We start from the raw sequence: 22,516 nt of genomic DNA, 5'->3' as shown, positions 1-22,516 counted from the left end.
TTAAAAGGGTTCTTCAGCAGTCCCCATAGGAGAACCCTTTGAAGAACCATTTTGGTTCCAGGTAGAACCCTCTGTGGAAAGGATTCTACATGGAACCCAAAATGGTTCTACCTGGAACCAAACAAGATTGTACTAGAACCAAAAAGAGTTCTCCTATGAGAGTGGTCACCAATCTTTTCTGAGTCAAGATCCCTTTCTGAGTCAAAATCAAGCTGAGATCAGATTTCTTTTTAACATAACCTATTAAAAACAGTACCGTAGTACCAGTACAATATCACCGCATATTGGCTTTGCTTGAATTTCCCTGCCAATGCATTGCTGTTTGGAATATTTTTTTTAAATGATACTAAAACTCTAAAACTTTAGTACTATGATACTAAAACTTTTCTGATGGTCAGTCTCAACCACTCAACATCCCTCCTTTCTCCTTATCCACCACTGACCAAATTCATGTTGTTACTCCTATGAACAGAGAGAGAGAGAAAGAGAGAGAGAGAGATAGAGAGAGATAGAGAGAGATAGAGATAGAGAGAGATAGAGATAGAGAGATAGAGAGAGAGAGAGAGAGAGAGAGAGAGAGAGAGATAGAGAGAGAGAGAGAGAGAGATATATATATACAGTGGGGCAAAAAAGTATTTAGTCAGCCACCAATTGTGCAAGTTCTCCCACTTAAAAAGATGAGAGAGGCCTGTAATTTTCATCATAGGTACACTTCAACTATGACAGATTTTTCCAGAAAATCACATTGTAGGATTTTTAATTAACTAATTTGCAAATGATGGTGGAAAATAAGTATTTGGTCCTCCACTCGTTACCTGTATTAATGGCACCTGTTTGAACTTGTTATCAGTATAAAAGACACCTGTCCACAACCTCAAACAGTCACACTCCAAACTCCACTATGGCCAAGACCAAAGAGCTGTCAAAGGACACCAGAAACAAAATTGTAGACCTGCACCAGGCTGGGAAGACTGAATCTGCAATAGGTAAGCAGCTTGGTTTGAAGAAATCAACTGTGGGAGCAATTATTAGGAAATGGAAGACATACAAGACCACTGATAATCTCCCTCGATCTGGAGCTCCACGCAAGATCTCACCCTGTGGGGTAAAAATGAGCACAAGAACGGTGAGCAAAAATCCCAGAACCACACGGGGGGACCGAGTGAATGACCTGCAGAGAGCTGGGACCAAAGTAACAAAGCCTACCATCAGTAACACACTACGCCGCCAGGGAATCAAATCCTGCAGTGCCAGACGTGTCCCCCTGCTTAAGCCAGTACATGTCCAGGCCCGTCTGAAGTTTGCTAGAGAGCATTTGGATGATCCAGAAGAAGATTGGGAGAATGTCATATGGTCAGATGAAACCAAAATATAACTTTTTGGTAAAAACTCAACTCGTCGTGTTTGGAGGACAAAGAATGCTGAGTTGCATCCAAAGAACACCATACCTACTGTGAAGCATGGGGGTGGAAACATCATGCTTTGGGGCTGTTTTTCTGCAAAGGGACCAGGACGACTGATCCGTGTAAAGGAAAGAATGAATGGGGCCATGTATCGTGAGATTTTGAGTGAAAACCTCCTTCCATCAGCAAGGGCATTGAAGATGAAACGTGGCTGGGTCTTTCAGCATGACAATGATCCCAAACACACCGCCCGGGCAACGAAGGAGTGGCTTCGTAAGAAGCATTTCAAGGTCCTGGAGTGGCCTAGCCAGTCTCCAGATCTCAACCCCATAGAAAATCTTTGGAGGGAGTTGAAAGTCCGTGTTGCCCAGCAACAGCCCCAAAACATCACTGCTCTAGAGGAGATCTGCATGGAGGAATGGGCCAAAATACCAGCAACAGTGTGTGAAAACCTTGTAAAGACTTACAGAAAACGTTTGACCTCTGTCATTGCCAACAAAGGGTATATAACAAAGTATTGAGATAAACTTTTGTTATTGACCAAATACTTGTTTTCCACCATAATTTGCAAATAAATTCATAAAAAATCCTACAATGTGATTTTCTGGATTTTTTTCTTCTCATTTTGTCTGTCATAGTTGAAGTGCACCTATGATGAAAATTACAGGCCTCTCTCATCTTTTTAAGTGGGAGAACTTGCACAATTGGTGGCTGACTAAATACTTTTTTGCCCCACTGTATATAGAGAGAGAGATAGAGAGAGAGAGATAGAGAGATATAGAGAGAGAGATAGAGAAAGAGAGATAGAGAGAGATAGAGAGAGAGAGAGAGAGAGAGAGAGAGAGAGAGATAGAGAAAGAGAGATAGAGAGAGATAGAGAGAGAGAGATAGAGATAGATAGAGAGAGAGAGATAGAGAGAGATAGAGAAAGAGAGAGAGATAGAGAGAGATAGAGAGAGAGATAGAGAGAGAGAAAGATAGATAGAGAGAGATAGAGAGAGAAAGAAGAGAGAGAGATAGTGAGAGAGATAGAGAGAGAGAGAGAGAGAGAGAGATAGAGATAGAGAAGGGGAAATGAGTGGGTGTGTTAGAGGGAGGCAGAGACTGCTAATGCTCCAAAAGATCTGAAGTCGCATTCCAATGCCAATACAGAGAGAACAACTAAGAGAGAGAGAGATGGATGGGGGGGTGGGGTGTTCTGTGACACTAAATGAGACACTCTCTCTCTCTCTCTCTCGCTCTCTCTCTCTCTCTCTCTCTCTCAGCTCTAAGTCATATCAGGGCTTTCAGTGCATACAGGTTTGGTATCAACCATACCAAGAACACTCATTATCTGGTACACTACGATTCCTATCATTACCGTAGTATCAGCGTCCAGTGTGATCCCTAGGGACTACAATAATGAACTAAATGGTGCAGATAGACATGGCGGCTCTGTTTATAGCTCCAAAACAACCCTGCAGTATTTTGTTGTTGTTGTTGTTGTGTTATCGCTCACATTATTAGCCCAGAATGTTTTTTTGCATTATTAAAAACAGCTGGCGGGAACTTGTTCAACCGACCTAGAATACGTCACAACCAAATGCCTCCCGCATTTTATTTTTTTATTTTACCTTCATTTAACGAGGCAAGTCAGTTAAGAACAAATTCTTATTTTCAATGACGGCCTAGGAACAGTGGGTTAACTGCCTGTTCAGGGGCAGAACGACAGATTTGTACCTTGTCAGCTCGGGGATTTGAACTTGCAACCTTTCGGTTACTAGTCCAACGCTCTAACCACTAGGATACCCTGCGCATTACCTCCCGCAAGAATTATCTTCGGTCATCGTCACAGCCGTGTATATTCCCCCTCAAGCCGATACCACGACGGCTCTCAAGGAACTTCACTGGACTTTGTGCAAACTGTAAACATCTTATAAACATCATATCCTGAAGTTGCATGTATTGTAGCTGGAGACTTGAAAAAAGCCAATCTAAGGAAAACACAACTGAAGAGGAAAACACTACGGAAGTTCGGCCAAACACATTACCAGTAGTACTCGCGCTTAAAAAACTCTCAACCATTGTTACTCTCCTATTCGGGATGGCTACAAGGCCCTCCCCCGCCCTCCCTTTGGCAAATCAGATCACGATTCCATTCTGCTCCACCCTTTCTACAGGCAGAAACTCAAAAGGAAGAACCCATACTAAGGTCTACACAACACTGGTCTGACCAATCGGAATCCATGCTTCAAGATTGTTTTGATCATGCAGCCTGAGATACGTTCTGGGTTGCCTCTGAGAATAACATTGACGTATACACTGACACGGTTATTGAGTTCATCAGGAAGTGAATCAGAATCAGAATCAGAAACAGTGGATAGATGGCAGTATTCGTGCAAAGTGACTGGGAATATGGTTGAAAACAAACAGCCCAGTTACGCATAAGGCAATCTAACAGGCAAAAAGTCAGTACAGAGACAAAATGGAGTCGTAATTCAACGGCTCAGACACGAGACGCATGTGGCAGGGTCTCACGGACTACGAAGGGAAGTCGAGCAACGTTGCAGACACCGACGTCTTGCTCCCAGACAAGCTAAACACCTTCTTCGCCCGCTTTGAGGATAACAAAGTGCCAACAACGCGGGCCACTTCCGAAGACTGTGGGCTCTCCTCCTCCGTGGCCAATGTGAGTAAGACATTTAAGCGTCTTAACCCTTGCAAGGCTGCCGGCAAAGACGGCATCCCTAGCCGCGTCCAATTTGCTGGAGTGTTTACGTACATATTCCATCTCTCCCTATACCAGTCTGCTGTTCCCACTTGCTTCAAGATGTCCACCACTGTTCCTGTACCCAAGATAGTGAAGGTAACTGAACTAAATTACTATCACTCCGTAGCACTCACTTCTGTCATCAAGAGAGACTCTTTGAGAGACTAGTCAAGGATCATATCAACGACACCCACCTTACCTGTCACTTACTGCAATTTGCATGCCACCCCAATAGATACACGGATGATGCAATCACCATCACACTGCACACTGCCCTATACCATCTGGACAAGAGGAATACCTACATAAGAATGCTGTTCATTGACTAAAGCTCAGCATTCAACACCATAGTACCCTCCAAACTCCTCATTAAGCTCAGGGCCCTGGGTCTGAACCCCGCCCTGTGCAACTGGGTCCTGGACTTCCTGACGGGCCGCCCCCAGGTGGTGAAGGTAGGAAACAACACCTCCACTTCACTGATCCTCAGCTAGAGCCCGGACCTGAACCCGATCGAACATCTCTGGAGAGACCTTAAAATAGCTGTGCAGCGACGCTCCCCATTCAACCTGACAGATCTTGAGAGGATCTGCAGAGAAGAATGGGAGAAACTCCCCAAATACAGGTGTGCCAAGCTTGTAGCATCATACCCAAAGAAATACTGAGTAAAGGGTCTGAATACTTATACATTCGCTAACATTTCATAAAAACAGTTTTTCCTTTGTCATTATGGGGTTCTGTGTGTAGATTGATGTTGAAGAAAAAAAAACAATTTAATCAATTTTAGAATAAGGCTGTAACGTAAGAAAAGGTGGAAAAAGTCAAGGGGTCTGAATACTTTCTCAATGCACTGTATACCCTGGACTCAGACATTGATCGCTCTGATATTTCTATATTTCTTAATTCCATTATTTTACTGTTAGATTTGTTTGTTTTGTTGTGTATTGTTAGTTATTACTGCGCTGTTGGATCTAGGAACACAAGCATTTCGAGAAACACCCGCAATAACATCTGCTAAATATGTTAATGTCACCAATAACATCTGCTAAATATGTTAATGTGACCAGTAACATCTGCTAAATATGATCATGTGACCAATAACATCTGTTAAATATGTTAATGTGACCAGTAACATCTGTTAAATATGATCATGTGACCAATAACATCTGCTAAATATGATCATGTGACCAATAACATCTGTTAAATATGTTCATGTGACCAATAACATCTGCTAAATATGATCATGTGACCAATAACATCTGTTAAATATGTTCATGTGACCAATAACATCTGGTAAATATGATCATGTGACCAATAACATCTGTTAAATATGTTCATGTGACCAATAACATCTGCTAAATATGATCATGTGACCAATAACATCAGCTAAATATGATCATGTGACCAATAACATCTGCTAAATATGATCATGTGATCAATAACATCTGCTAAATATGTTCATGTGACCAATAACATCTGCTAAATATGATCATGTGATCAATAACATCTGCTAAATATGTTAATGTGACCAATAACATCTGCTACATATGATCATGTGATCAATAACATCTGCTAAATATGTTCATGTGATCAATAACATCTGCTACCTATGATCATGTGACCAATACATTTTTCTTTGATTTGAGTACCATTACATTGAACATTTACATTTCAGTCATTTAGCAGACAGTCCTTATGCGAACGACTGAAAAACATTGTCCTATATCCTATCAGAACACCTGCAGCTGAAGTGACACCAGTGTTGTTTCATGCCCTGGACACAGAAAGTTCTTTGGCTGTGATTGTTGTTGTTTATTCAGTCTGGTCCAGAAGGATAAAAGCATGTGACTCTTTTCAGTGTGTGCTGTGCAGAATTGTCTCCAATGATGTAAGTTATATACTGTACATTCTGTCAGAAGGACATATGCTAACACGTTGCAAAGTGTCCTCACACGTTCACATAAATATACATAGATTAATGAATATATGACTGAATGCATATGGCCAGGCACATAAAGTGTGTGTGTGATGTGTGCGTTGTCCTCACCCATAGCGTTGCTGTTCAGCAGTAGTACACCGTGAGCATCGGCGGTCGTCTCTAGACCCATATAGAAGGGATGCACACCATAGCCATTCAACTTATACTGTACCGGGAGAGAGAGAGAGAGAGAGAGAGAGAGAGAGAGATTAAAAATTATGCATTAGATCAGAGAGTCACAGAGTTAATTTGAGTGGAGGCACAGATAGAGACTGGTTACTGAGTTCCCTCTGTGGAGGCAGAGAGAGAGACTGGATACTGAGTTCCCTCTGTGGAGGCAGAGAGAGAGACTGGATACTGAGTTCCCTCTGTGGAGGCAGAGAGAGGGACTGGATACTGAGTTCCCTCTGTGGAGGCAGAGAGAGGGACTGAATACTGAGTTCCCTCTGTGGAGGCAGAGAGAGAGACTGGATACTGAGTTCCCTCTGTGGAGGCAGAGAGAGGGACTGGATACTGAGTTCCCTCTGTGGAGGCAGAGATATAGATTGGATGCTGAGTTCCCTCTGTGGAGAAAAAGATAGAGATTGCATACTGAGTTCCCTTTGTGAAGGAAGCGATAGAGGCAGGTTACTGAGATCCCTCTGTGGAGGCAGAGATAGAGACAGGTTACTGAGATCCCTCTGTGGAGGCAGAGATAGAGACAGGTTACTGAGATCCCTCTGTGGAGGCAGCGATAGAGACAGGTTACTGAGATCCCTCTGTGGAGGCAGAGATAGAGACATGTTACTGAGATCCCTCTGTGGAGGCAGAGATAGAGACAGGTTACTGAGATCCCTCTGTGGAGGCAGAGAGAGACAGGTTACTGAGATCCCTCTGTGGAGGCAGAGATAGAGACAGGTTACTGAGATCCCTCTGTGGAGGCAGAGATAGAGACAGGTTACTGAGATCCCTCTGTGGAGGCAGAGATAGAGACAGGTTACTGAGATCCCTCTGTGGAGGCAGAGATAGAGACAGGTTACTGAGATCCCTCTGTGGAGGCAGAGATAGAGACAGGTTACTGAGATCCCTCTGTGGAGGCAGAGATAGAGACAGGTTACTGAGATCCCTCTGTGGAGGCAGAGATAGAGACAGGTTACTGAGATCCCTCTGTGGAGGCAGAGATAGAGACAGGTTACTGAGATCCCTCTGTGGAGGCAGAGATAGAGACAGGTTACTGAGATCCCTCTGTGGAGGCAGAGATAGAGACAGGTTACTGAGATCCCTCTGTGGAGGCAGAGATAGAGACAAGTTACTGAGATCCCTCTGTGGAGGCAGAGATAGAGACAGGTTACTGAGATCCCTCTGTGGAGGCAGAGATAGAGACAGGTTACTGAGACCCCTCTGTGGAGGCAGAGATAGAGACAGGTTACCACTGGGAATATCAAAGTCATTACTACCTGTTCCATGACAAAAAGGAACGTGTTCATGTTAAATGTGATGGCTCTGAGGTATGCCTCTGTCTGTCTCTGCGTGTGTGTGTGTGTGTGTGTGTGTGTGTGTGTGTGTGTGTGTGTGTGTGTGTGTGTGTGTGTGTGTGTGTGTGTGTGTGTGTGTGTGTGTGTGTGTGTGTGTGTCTAGTGTGTGTGTGTGTGTCTCTGGGACCTGGTGGCATTAGGACGTGGCATGATGTCACGAGTCAGAAGAGAAAGGTTGTTAGCTCTAACAAGGACTGACAGCTAATGACGACACACACAATCACACAAAAACGCACGAGCACACCCACACACACACACACACACACACACATAGGAGAGGCTCAAGAGGGGAACATACACACTGCAGTACCATGTGGAGTTGTCATAACAGCTCAGCAATTAAACAGGATAAAGCAGCCATGAGCAGACTTCTTGGCCCTGCGTGGGCATTATGAATGTCATCATTATACTGCTCCATCTGGTCAAATGCCAACAGACACTGACAGGAAGTTTTCAATGAAATATAATGTCTACTGTGTTTGGGAGCGTGTGTGTGCGTCAGTGCATGTGTGTGTGTGAGTGACTCACCCCAGGAGGCTGGTCCTTAGTGAACATGCCCCAGGTATTATAGTTGAGATCGTGTTTGTATGAGGTGTGTTCTGTCTCTCCAAAGCCATAGACATAATCTGAAGACAGACGTGTTGACACCTGGATGAACAGATCTGAGAAGGTAAAGCCTGGCAACGCAGAGTCCCATCTGAGAGAGAGAGAGAGAGAGAGAGAGAGAGAGAGAGAGAGAGAGAGAGAGAGAGAGAGAGAGAGAGAGAGAGAGAGAGAGAGAGAGAGAGAGAGAGAGAGAGAGAGAGAGAGAGAGAGAGAGAGAGAGAGAGAGAGAGAGAGAGAGAGAGAGAGAGAGAGAGAGATTTTTTATTCATCCTTCACCAGCATGGTCATTGTTTGTACCCCATTCTCAGATCTATGGTGGTGTTAGCATCCAGTGACTGTGGCTATGAGGGAGGTAACTTACATTAATGTGCCAGTGCTCTTTCTGGTGACCTGGATGCCAAAAGGCTGTTTTTGGACCTGGACGATATAAAGTCTCTTGTTCCCATCTGTCTCTGGGGTGGAGGGGACATTAAGGGGGACAGGAACCTCAAACCGCTTATTTGTAGGGTCATAGATCTAGAGAGAGAGATAGAAAGACACAGATAGAAAGATAGAGAGAGAGAAAGACAGAGAGAGAGAGAGAGAGAGAGAGACAGAGAGAGAGAGAGCGATGAGAGCCATGTGACACTAACTGAGTCATTCCAATCTTTCAGTCAAAAGAGGGAAGGAACCTTAAACTGCAGCAGGTCTGCACTGTGGTATTTGATCTCCACTCTGAGAGAGTTTATGTCTGGAGATTCCGGTCTTCCGCTGCTCCGGAGCCCAGCGTTCCGCGTGATGTCGAAGCTCCAGCCGGAAGGTTGCTCTACCACCGTGGTAGCGGTGTAACCATAGTCCTCAGGGTAGTAACACCACGGGACGCCTTCATTGGCAGACGTCTGGTCAGGAGAGAGACATTAAAAGTATCAACATGGGTGTTTTGATTAAATACCTCTGGAGGAACTGAGTGTGTGTGCGTGCGTGCGCGCGCCCGTGCGTGTGTGTGTGCGTGCGTGTGTGTGTGTGTGGGGTGTGTGTGTGTGTGTGTGTGTATATTTGAGACCCACCCCCCAGATGCAGCCCCTGGCCCGACACTTGGTCTCATCACTGTCGGGCTCTGGGTAGCAGTCAAAGCGCTGGGTCTCTGGCGTTGGATCTCTGTTCTGGTCCCATCGCACGATGTAGTTCTGACCCAGAGTCAGATTCAAATCTCTCAGATACAACACCTAGGACCAAGAGAGGAGGGGGGAGGGAAGTGGGAGATAGGTGACAGAGGGGGAGCGAGATGGGTGGGGGGACAAAGTGAGAGACAGAGAGTATATTTAAGCAATAAGTCATGATGGGGTGTGGAATATGGCCAATATACCACAGCTAAGGGCTGTTCTAATGCATTAATATGGAGTTGCTCCCCGCTTTGCTGCTATAAAAGCCTCCACTCTTCTGGGAAGACTTTCCACTAGATGCTGGAACATTGCTTTGGGGACTCACTTCCATTCAGCCACAAGAGCATTAGTGAGGTCGGGCACTGATGTTGGTCGATTAAGCCTGGCTTGCAGACAGCTTTACAATTCATCCCAAAGGTGTTGGATGGGGTTGAAGTTCTTCCACACCGATCTCGACAAACCGTTTCTGTATGGACCTCGCTTTGTGCTCGGGGGCTTTGTCATGCTGAAACAGAAAAGGGCCTTCCCCAAAACTGTTGCCACAAAGTTGGAAGCACAGAATAGTCTAGAACGTCATTGTATGCTGTAGCGTTAAGATTTCCCTTTACTGGAACTAAGGAGCCAGAACCATGAAAACAGACCCAGACCATTATTCCTCCTCCACCAAACTTTACAGTTGGCACTATGCATTTGGGCAGGTAGCGTTGTCCTGGCATCCGCCAAACCCAGATTCGTCCATCGGACTGCCAGATGGAGAAGCGTGATTCATTACTCCAGAGAATGTGTTTCCACTGCTCAGAGTCCGATGGTGGGAAGCTTTACGCCACTCAAACCGACGTTTGGCATTGCGCACGGTGTTCTTAGGCTTGTGTGCGGCTACTTGGCCTTGGAAACCCAGTTCATGAAACTCCCGACGAACAGTTCTTGTGCTGACGTTGCTCCCAGAGGCAGTTTGGAACTTGGTAGTGAGTGTTGCAACCGAGGAAAGAAGCAGGAGCTTGTGTGGCCTACCACTTTGCAGCTGAGCCGTTGTTGCTCTACATTTTTTTAAATGAACCTATTTTTAACTAGGCAAGTCAGTTAAGAACAAATTCTTATTTAAAATGATGGCCTACTGGGGAAAAGAGGGTTAACTGCCTTGTTCAGGGGCAGAACAACAGATTTTTACTTTGTCAGCTCAATGATTCGATACAGCAACCTTTCGGTTACTGGCCCAACCCTCTAACCACTAGGCTACCTGCCACCCTGAATTATCAGTGCTTAAAGTTGACCGGGGCAGCTCTAGCAGGGCAGAAACTTGACAAACTGACCTGTTGGAAAGGTGGCATCCTAAGAGCTCTTCAGTAAGGCCGTTCTAATGCCAATGTTTGGATATGGAGATTGCATGGCTGTGTGCACGATTTAATACAACTGTCAGCAATGAGTGTGGCTGAAATAGAGGAATCCCAGTAAAGAAAATTCCTCCTGACAGGTTAAACTGTAGGTAACCCTGGTCTGTCTGAGATATAGCTAACACTTCCGCCTACCTACCACCACCATGTTCGTACCTCTATCATCCATACCTACCACCATGTTAGTAGCTACCTCTATCATCCATACCTACCACCATGTTAGTAGCTACCTCTATCATCCATACCTACCACCATGTTAGTAGCTACCTCTATCATCCATACCTACCACCATGTTAGTAGCTACCTCTATCATCCATACCTACCACCATGTTAGCAGCTACCTCTATCATCCATACCTACCTACCTACCATGTTAATACCTCTATCATCCATACCTACCTACCTACCTACCTACAACCATGCTAGTAGCTACATTCTATCATCCATACCTACCACCACCATGTTAGTAGCTACCTCTATCATCCATACCTACCACCATGTTAGTAGCTACCTCTATCATCCATACCTACCTACCACCATGTTAGTAGCTACCTATATCATACTTACCTTCCTACCTACCACCATGGTAGAAGCTACAGCTATCATACCTACCTACCTTCCACCATTTTAATAGCTACCTCTATCACACCTACCTACCTACCTACCTACCACCATGGTGGAAGCTACCGCTATCATACCTACCTACCTACCTGCCACCATGTTAATAGCTAACTATATCATACCTACCTACCACCATGGTAGAAGTTACCGCTATCATACCTACCTACCTACCACCATGTTAATAGCTACCTATATCATACCTACCTACCTACCACCATGTTAATAGCTACCTATATCATACCTACCTACCTACCACCATGTTAATAGCTACCTATATCATACCTACCTACCTACCACCATGTTAATAGCTACCTATATCATACCTACTTACCACCATGTTAATAGCTACCTATATCATACCTATCTACCTACCACCATGTTAATAGCTACCTATATCATACCTACCTACCACCATGTTAATAGCTACCTATATCATACCTACCTACCACCATGTTAATAGCTACCTATATCATACCTACCTACCTACCTACCACCATGTTAATAGCTACCTATATCATACCTACCTACCACCATGTTAATAGCTATCGCTATCATACCTACCTACCACCATGTTAATAGCTACCTATATCATACCTACCTACCTACATACCTACCACCATGAGAGAAGCTACAGCTATCATACCTACCTACGTACCACCATGTTAATAGCTACCTATATCATCCCTACCTACCACCATGTTAGTAGCTACCTCTATCATCCATACCTACCACCATGTTAGTAGCTACCTCTATCATCCATACCTACCACCACCATGTTAGTAGCTACCTCTATCATCCATACCTACCACCATGTTAATAGCTACCTCTATCATCCATACCTACCTACCACCATGTTAGTAGCTACCTATATCATACTTACCTTCCTACCTACCACCATGGTAGAAGCTACAGCTATCATACCTACCTACCTTCCACCATTTTAATAGCTACCTCTATCACACCTACCTACCTACCTACCTACCACCATGGTGGAAGCTACCGCTATCATACCTACCTACCTACCTGCCACCATGTTAATAGCTAACTATATCATACCTACCTACCACCATGGTAGAAGTTACCGCTATCATACCTACCTACCTACCACCATGTTAATAGCTACCTATATCATACCTACCTACCTACCACCATGTTAATAGCTACCTATATCATACCTACCTACCTACCACCATGTTAATAGCTACCTATATCATACCTACCTACCTACCACCATGTTAATAGCTACCTATATCATACCTACTTACCACCATGTTAATAGCTACCTATATCATACCTATCTACCTACCACCATGTTAATAGCTACCTATATCATACCTACCTACCACCATGTTAATAGCTACCTATATCATACCTACCTACCACCATGTTAATAGCTACCTATATCATACCTACCTACCTACCTACCACCATGTTAATAGCTACCTATATCATACCTACCTACCACCATGTTAATAGCTATCGCTATCATACCTACCTACCACCATGTTAATAGCTACCTATATCATACCTACCTACCTACATACCTACCACCATGAGAGAAGCTACAGCTATCATACCTACCTACGTACCACCATGTTAATAGCTACCTATATCATCCCTACCTACCACCATGGTAGAAGCTATCGCTATCATACCTACCTACCTAACACCATGTTAATAGCTACCTCTATCATACCTACCTACCTACCTACCTACCACCATGGTAGAAGCTACCGCTATCATACCTACCTACGTACCACCATGTTAATAGCGACCTCTATCATACCTACCTACCACCATGGTAGAAGCTATCGCTATCATACCTACCTACCTACCTACCACCATGTTAATAGCTACCTATATCATACCTACCTACCTACCACCATGGTAGAAGCTACAGCTATCATACCTACCTACCTACCTACCACCATGTTAATAGCTACCTCTATCATCCATATCTACCTTCCTACCACCATGGTGGAAGCTACCGCTATCATACCTACCTACCTACCACCATGTTAATAGCTACCTATATCATACCTACCTACCTACCTACCACCATGTTAATAGCTACCTATATCATACCTACCTACCACCATGGTAGAAGTTACCGCTATCATACCTACCTACCTACCAACATGTTAATAGCTACCTATATCATACCTACCTACCTACCACCATGTTAATAGCTACCTATATCATACCTACCTACCTACATACCTACCACCATGGTAGAAGCTACAGCTATCATACCTACCTACCTACCTACCTACCACCATGTTAATAGCTACCTCTATCACACCTACCTACCTACCTACCTACCACCATGGTAGAAGCTACCGCTATCATAACTACCTACCTGCCACCATGTTAATAGCTACCTATATCATACCTACCTACCACCATGGTAGAGGATACAGCTATCATACCTACCTACCTACCACCATGGTAGAAGCTACCGCTATCATACCTACCTACCACCATGGTAGAATATACCTCTATCATATCTATCTACCACCATGTTAGTGGCTTACTCTATCATCCATACCTACCTACCACCATGTTAGAACCACTATCAAACCTACCTATCACCGTGGTAGTAGATACCTATGTCATACCTACCTACCACCATGTAAGTAACTCTATCACACCTACCTACCACCATGTTAGTAGCAAACCTCTATCATACCTTCCTACCACCATGTTAGTAGCAACCTCTATCATATCTACCTACCACCATGGTAGAAACTACCTCTATCATACCTACCTACCACCATGTTAATAGCTACACTTATCATACCTACCTACCACCATGTTAGTAGCGACCTCTATCATACCTACCTACCACCATGGTAGAAGCTACCTCTATCATACCTACCTACCACCATGTTAATAGCTACACCTATCATACCTACCTACCTACCACCATGGTAGAAGCTACCTCTAGCATACCAACCTACCACCATGTTCGGTAGCTACCTCTATTATCCATACCTACCTACCACCATGTTAGTACCACTATCATATCTACCTACCACCATGTTAGAAGCTACCTATATTATCCATACCTTCCTACCACCATGTTAGTACCTCTATCATACCTACCTACCACCATGTTAGTACCACTATCATACCTACCATCATGTTAGTACCTCTATCATACCTACCACCATGTTAGTACCTCTATCATACCTACCACCATGTTAATACCACTATCATACCTACCACCATGTTAGTACCTCTATCATACCTACCACCATGTTAATACCTCTATCATACCTACCTACCACCATGTTAATACCTCTATCATACCTACCGCCATGTTAATACCTCTATCATACCTACCACCATGTTAGTACCACTATCATACCTACCTACCACCATGTTAATACCTCTATCATACCTACCTACCACCATGTTAGTACCTCTATCATACCTACCACCATGTTAATATCTCTATCATACCTACCACCATGTTAATACATCTATCATACCTACCACCATGTTAGTACCTCTATCATACCTACCACCATGTTAATATCTCTATCATACCTACCACCATGTTAATACCTCTATCATACCTACCACCATGTTAGTACCACTATCATACCTACCTACCATGTTAATACCTCTATCATGCCTACCTACCACCATGTTAGTACCTCTATCATACCTACCTACCACCATGTTAATATCTCTATCATACCTACCACCATGTTAGTACCACTATCAAACCTACCTACCACCATGTTAATACCTCTATCATACCTACCTACCACCATGTTAATACCTCTATAATATACCTACCACCATGTTAATACCTCTATCATACCTACCACCATGTTAGTACCTCTATCATACCTACCTACCACCATGTTAGTACCTCTATCATACCTACCACCATGTTAATACCTCTATCATACCTACCACCATGTTAGCACCTCTATCATACCTACCTACCACCATGTTAATACCTCTATAATATACCTACCACCATGTTAATACCTCTATCATACCTACCACCATGTTAGTACCTCTATCATACCTACCTACCACCATGTTAATACCTCTATCATACCTACCACCATGTTAGTACCTCTATCATACCTACCACCATGTTAATACCATTATCATACCTACCACCATGTTAATACCTCTATCATACCTACCTACCACCATGTTAATACCTCTATCATACCTACCACCATGTTAGTACCTCTATCATACCTACCACCATGTTAATACCTCTATCATACCTACCACCATGTTAGTACCTCTATCATACCTACCACCATGTTAATACCATTATCATACCTACCACCATGTTAATACCACTATCATACCTACCTACTACCATGTTAGTACCACTATCATACCTACCACCATGTTAATACCACTATCATACCTACAACCATGTTAGTACCACTATCATACCTACCTACCACCATGTTAATACCTCTCATACCTACCACCATGTTAGTACCACTATCATACCTACCTACCACCATGTTAATACCTCTATCATACCTACCACCATGTTAATACCTCTATCATACCTACCACCATGTTAGTACCTCTATCATACCTACCAACATGTTAGTACCTCTATCATACCTACCTACCATGTTAGTACATCTATGATACCTACCACCATGTTAATACCTCTATCATACCTACCACCATGTTAGTACCTATATCATACCTACAACCATGTTAGTACCACTATCATACCTACCTACCACCATGTTAGTACCTCTATCATACCTACCACCATGTTACTACCTCTATCATACCTACCACCATGTTAGTACCTATATCATACCTACCACCATGTTAGTACCACTATCATACCTACCACCATGTTAGTACCACTATCATACCTACCACCATGTTAGTACCTCTATCATACCTACCACCATGTTAATACCTCTATCATACCTACCTACCACCATGTTAATACCTCTATCATACCTACCACCATGTTAATACCTCTATCATACCTACCACCATGTTAGTACCTCTATCATACCTACCACCATGTTAGTACCTCTATCATACCTACCACCATGTTAGTACCTCTATCATACCTACCACCATGTTAATACCTCTATCATACCTACCACCATGTTAGTACCTCTATCATACCTACCACCATGTTAATACCTCTATCATACCTACCACCATGTTAGTACCTCTATCATACCTACCACCATGTTAGTACCTCTATCATACCTACCACCATGTTAGTACCACTATCATACCTACCACCATGTTAATACCTCTATCATACCTACCACCATGTTAATACCTCTATCATACCTACCTACCACCATGTTAATACCTCTATCATACCTACCACCATGTTAGTACCTCTATCATACCTACCACCATGTTAGTACCTCTATCATACCTACCACCATGTTAGTACCTCTATCATACCTACCACCATGTTAATACCACTATCATACCTACCACCATGTTAGTACCTCTATCATACATACCTACCACCATGTTAGTACCTCTATCATACCTACCACCATGTTAGTACCTCTATCATACCTACCACCATGTTAGTACCTATATCATACCTACCACCATGTTAGTACCACTATCATACCTACCACCATGTTAGTACCTCTATCATACCTACCACCATGTTAATACCTCTATCATACCTACCACCATGTTAATACCTCTATCATACCTACCACCATGTTAGTACCACTATCATACCTACCACCATGTTAATACCTCTATCATACCTACCACCATGGTAATACCTCTATCATACCTACCTACCACCATGTTAATACCTCTATCATACCTACCACCATGTTAATACCTCTATCATACCTACCTACCACCATGTTAATACCTCTATCATACCTACCACCATGTTAATACCTCTATCATACCTACCTACCACCATGTTAGTACCTCTATCATACCTACCACCATGTTAATACCTCTATCATACCTACCACCATGTTAGTACCTCTATCATACCTACCACCATGTTAGTACCTCTATCATACCTACCACCATGTTAGTACCTCTATCATACCTACCACCATGTTAATACCACTATCATACCTACCACCATGTTAGTACCTCTATCATACATACCTACCACCATGTTAGTACCTCTATCATACCTACCACCATGTTAGTACCTCTATCATACCTACCACCATGTTAGTACCTATATCATACCTACCACCATGTTAGTACCACTATCATACCTACCACCATGTTAGTACCTCTATCATACCTACCACCATGTTAGTACCACTATCATACCTACCACCATGTTAATACCTCTATCATACCTACCACCATGTTAATACCTCTATCATACCTACCACCATGGTAATACCTCTATCATACCTACCTACCACCATGTTAATACCTCTATCATACCTACCACCATGTTAATACCTCTATCATACCTACCACCATGTTAGTACCACTATCATACCTACCTACCACCATGTTAGTACCACTATCATACCTACCGCCATGTTAGTACCACTATCATATCTACCTGCCACCGTGTTAATACCTCTATCATACCTACCACCATGTTAGTACCTCTATCATACCTACCACCATGTTAATACCTCTATCATACCTACCACCATGTTAGTACCTCTATCATACATACCACCATGTTAGTACCTCTATCATACCTACCACCATGTTAATACCTCTATCATACCTACCACCATGTTAGTACCTCTATCATACCTACCACCATGTTAATACCTCTATCATACCTACCACCATGTTAATACCACTATCATACCTACCACCATGTTAATACATTTATCATACCTACCACCATGTTAGTACCTCTATCATATCTTCCACCATGTTAATACCTCTATCATACCTACCACCATGTTAGTACCTCTATCATACCTACCACCATGTTAGTACCTCTATCATATCTACCACCATGTTAGTACCTCTATCATACCTACCACCATGTTAGTACCTCTATCATATCTACCACCATGTTAGTACCTCTATCATACCTACCACCATGTTAGTACCTCTATCATACCTACCTACCACCATGTTAATACCTCTATCATACCTACCACCATGTTAGTACCTCTATCATACCTACCACCATGTTAGTACCTCTATCATACCTACCACCATGTTAATACCTCTATCATACCTACCACCATGTTAGTACCTCTATCATATCTACCACCATGTTAGTACCTCTATCATACCTACCACCATGTTAATACCACTATCATATCTACCACCATGTTAATACCTCTATCATACCTACCACCATGTTAGCACCTCTATCATACCTACCACCATGTTAATACCACTATCATACCTACCACCATGTTAGTACCTCTTTCCTGACCATAATGTAGAACATTTACTTCCATATTTACATTTCCATTTCCATTTCCATTTAAGTCATTTAGCAGACGCTCTTATCCAGAGCGACTTATATCTTCCTCTGGAAGACTAACCTTGAACTGAATTATGTGAATGTGTCCTCTCCTACTGCTTATGTTGGGCTTGGATTCTCACCAAGGTAAGATAAATAGAGCAAGATAGTAGTGATAGGCAGTTCTCTCAAGGTCCTCCGCTCCACTGTATCTGTGAGAGTCATGTATGTTGGGTAGCAACAGCAGCCTTGGTTACCTGCTTGATGATGTCATATTTGAAAGTAGATACGACGACATTGTTGTTGTTGTGGGTAACATTGACAGTCACGGGGGGACTGGAGACTCCCAACACGGTGATGTTCTCAAACTTCAGGTTGTTTGGGTCAATGTACCCAGAATGCATCACCTGGATGGTCAACTCGCCCTGAGTGAGAACATACAGTAGAATGAGGTTACACCTAGACACTGATCTTAGGTAAGATTTTACTTGTTTTGGTATAATTAATAACATCTACTTACATTGTTAACAGAGAACTGGTAGTGCATGTAGTTGCCAGTTTCAACGGTATCTGAGGGAGGGAGGGAGGGAGGGAGGGAGGGAGAGAGAGAGAGAGAGAGAGAGAGAGAGAGAGAGAGAGAGAGAGAGAGAGAGAGAGAGAGAGATTCATTATGAAAGCAAGTCCTCATCTTACGAATAAACACTTGTTTGGTTACTACATGATTCCATATGTGTTATTTTATAGTTTTGATGTCTTCTCTATTATTCTACAATGTAGAAAATAGTAAAAAAAAATAAGAAAAACCTTTGAATGAGTAGGTGTGTTCAAACTTTTAACTGGTACCGTATATGCCCCCCCCCCACTTCTAAACTAAAGTTGTGCCCCTACACACAAAAATCTCTGCACACAAACACACACACAAACACACACAAGTAGACACACACATACACACTAACTCCGTCTGACTTGTTGAAATACCTCGAGAGTCTCCGTCATCCCAGAATAGCTCTCCTGCTGCTGTGTTTTTGTCATCGAGCGCAACGATCAGACCCATGGGGTTACGCCGACTGAAGGGAAAACACACACACACACACACATTTTGCAGGGAACTAAAATAAGAAAGGGGAAATGAACCGCTTTGAAGTTGTTTATGAATATATATAAACTTAGCGGTTCAAGCCCTGAATGCTGATTGGCTGAAAGCCGTGGTATATCAGACCGTATACCACGGGTATGACAAAACAGTTTATAATAGCAGACACATTATACTTAATAAGCAATCAGGACCTCAGGGGTTTGTGGTATATGGCCAGTATACCACTGCTAAGGGCTGTATCCAGACACTCCTCAAACCTTATTGTTTAAGGATACTGTGCATGACTGTGCAATCATTCGTGGGTGTGTGTACCTGTAAACAGTTGTGACCGCAGGTCTCTGAATAGGTAGAATAGCTCCGCCCCTGATGTGTAAACCAAGCTTGTCTGCAGGCAGGTACATCTCAACTTGCTGCTTACGGACTGTAATTTTCTCTTCCTGATTGGTTAATGGGAAAATAATCAACTAGTTGAAAAGTATGCCGGGCAGAAGAAATGGCAGAATAACATGTTCTTACACATACAGTAGATGTACCTGTATTGAAGAGAGAGATGGAGTGAGAGACTGAGAAATGATTGTCCTAAAGCCCCCTTGCCTATCTCTGTCCATGAGGGTATTTCGCCTTCTCATACTAAAATAGCTCACTTACACACTACAGCAGCTCAAAGAAAAATTCCAAACCTCAAATAATTTCTAACACCCTAAGGACGGAATGTTCAGACCAGCTCAGGACAATTTAGAGCACTTCTTCTCTCTCTCTCTCATTCTCTATTCTCCATCTGGGATATGGAGGTAGAGAAAGAGAAGGGAGTCACTAGAGCGTCTAGAAGTAATTTCAGATCGCATCGCCTCATTGTCAGTGCTAAGTAGGGCTCCACTCCTCCCCCTCCACTCCTCCCCCTCCTCAACTTGTCTTCCTCTTCCACTCCTCCCCCTTCTCCACTCCACCCCCTCTTCTACACCGCCCCCTCCTCCACTCCTCCCCCTCCGCAACTCGTCTTCCTCTTCCACTCCTCCCCCTCCTACACTCCTCCCTCACCTCAACTTGTCTTCCACTCCTCCACTCCTCCCCCTCCGCAACTCGTCTTCCTCTTCCACTCCTCCCTCTCCTACACTCCTCCCCCACCTCAACTTGTCTTCCACTCCTCCACTCCTCCCCCTCCGCAACTCGTCTTCCTCTTCCACTCCTCCCCCTCCTACACTCCTCCCTCACCTCAACTTGTCTTCCACTCCTCCACTCCTCCCCCTTCGCAACTTGTCTTCCTCTTCCACTCCTCCCTCACCTCAACTTGTCTTCCTCTTCCACTCCTCCCTCACCTCAACTTGTCTTCCTCTTCCACTCCTCCCCCTCCTACACTCCTCCCCCTCCTCAACTTGTCTTCCTCCTCCTCTCCTCTCCTCCCCTTCCTCAACTCATCTTCCTATTCTCTTTCCTCTTATCCTATTCTCTCATTTTGTCTTCTCCTTCTACTCTCATCTCCTCCAACGTCTCTCCTCCTGTTCCCCTCAGTTTTTTTTCTTAGTCTTTCATCTCTCCTTCTTTCCTCTCCTGTCAGATACTTTTTTTACTCCTAATTGACTGCACCGCACCGCACCCCATCCTCCTCCCACCCCCTAACCTCATTGGACCCATCAGGACAAGGCGCAGCAACGAGGCAACCAATCTAAACTCTCATCTGATCAGAAGCTCTTTACACAGCTGTGTGATGCCCAAATAAGGTCCTGCAGGATCTCAACACCTCTTTAATCTATGAGACAGGGAGTTTCTCTTTCTAGTGTCTCTGTGTCTCTTCTGTCCTTCTTCCTACATATTTCCTCCTTATCTCTATCCCTCTGGATCTGAATGATATAGTACAGCAGTGGTTCTCTTCTCCAGTGTACTTTATGTAACGGTCTTGTAAATAGTCTTTTCCTTATTCATGTCTTTCTAGGAAGGAAGCAAGATGATGTAAACAGAAAGCTCACCGTTTCATAGTCAAACCACACAGCATCTGGGATGTAGGCTTGGATCCACTCCACCCCCTGCAGAAATCAACCAATCACACATCAGCAAGGGCAAGGGCAAAACAAACACTAAATGAGGTAATTGGTTGAGCAGACTTCTCCCTATTTCTCTTCACACAACATGGCTGATCAAAAAACGAAACAGTCTTGGAAATGATCTAACAGTAGAGGATCTGGATTTTGTTGAAGTTATGCCTGCATCACAACTGGATCTGGGGTCACAATCGAAAGCAAAGGCAGCATCAAGAGATGGACAATGGCCTTTGATGATAGTAGGGCGACAGACTTGAGTAATCGATAACCAAGCGGCTGTCCTTTGATAGAGCTGTCTTAACTGTGTTCACTGTCCTGCTGACAGACGGGAACACAGAGAGAACAGAGAGATGAAACAGAGAAAAAGAACAGAGGGAACGAAAAAAAATAGAGAGAATGAGGAAGATGTGTCCTTTTCAAGCAGAGCGATAGTAAAGCATGCCGTCTGTGAACACCACAAGTTCTCCTCTCTGTAACTTTAAAGCCACCGCTGACACCATTTGTTCCATTGGCCTGCCTTGTCCCCTTTAATGTTCTATAGAACCCTGTCATTAGGGTTCGGAG

The 22,516-nt window shown here is 43.6% G+C and overlaps 1 protein-coding gene across 1 annotated transcript in view; it reads right to left on the bottom strand.

Annotated features, from left to right (window-relative positions):
• Positions 1–22,516, bottom strand: part of si (sucrase-isomaltase (alpha-glucosidase)) — a 101,023-nt gene that overhangs the window by 27,603 nt on the left and 50,904 nt on the right. Inside the window, exons 19-28 of the mRNA XM_038973704.1 lie at positions 21,881–21,937; positions 20,229–20,353; positions 19,799–19,887; positions 19,341–19,390; positions 19,078–19,245; positions 9,294–9,452; positions 8,919–9,125; positions 8,609–8,763; positions 8,170–8,338; positions 6,197–6,293 (exon numbers count right to left, since the gene is read on the bottom strand). Coding sequence (XP_038829632.1) covers positions 6,197–6,293; positions 8,170–8,338; positions 8,609–8,763; positions 8,919–9,125; positions 9,294–9,452; positions 19,078–19,245; positions 19,341–19,390; positions 19,799–19,887; positions 20,229–20,353; positions 21,881–21,937 — 1,276 coding nt within the window. The remainder of the gene's footprint in view (positions 1–6,196; positions 6,294–8,169; positions 8,339–8,608; positions 8,764–8,918; positions 9,126–9,293; positions 9,453–19,077; positions 19,246–19,340; positions 19,391–19,798; positions 19,888–20,228; positions 20,354–21,880; positions 21,938–22,516) is intronic.

The sequence above is a fragment of the Salvelinus namaycush genome, chromosome 34 (assembly GCF_016432855.1).
Source record: "Salvelinus namaycush isolate Seneca chromosome 34, SaNama_1.0, whole genome shotgun sequence".
Classification (NCBI taxonomy): domain Eukaryota; kingdom Metazoa; phylum Chordata; class Actinopteri; order Salmoniformes; family Salmonidae; genus Salvelinus; species Salvelinus namaycush.
The sequence above is the reverse complement of the archived record's forward strand: the minus strand, read 5'-3'. Positions and strand labels throughout refer to the sequence as shown.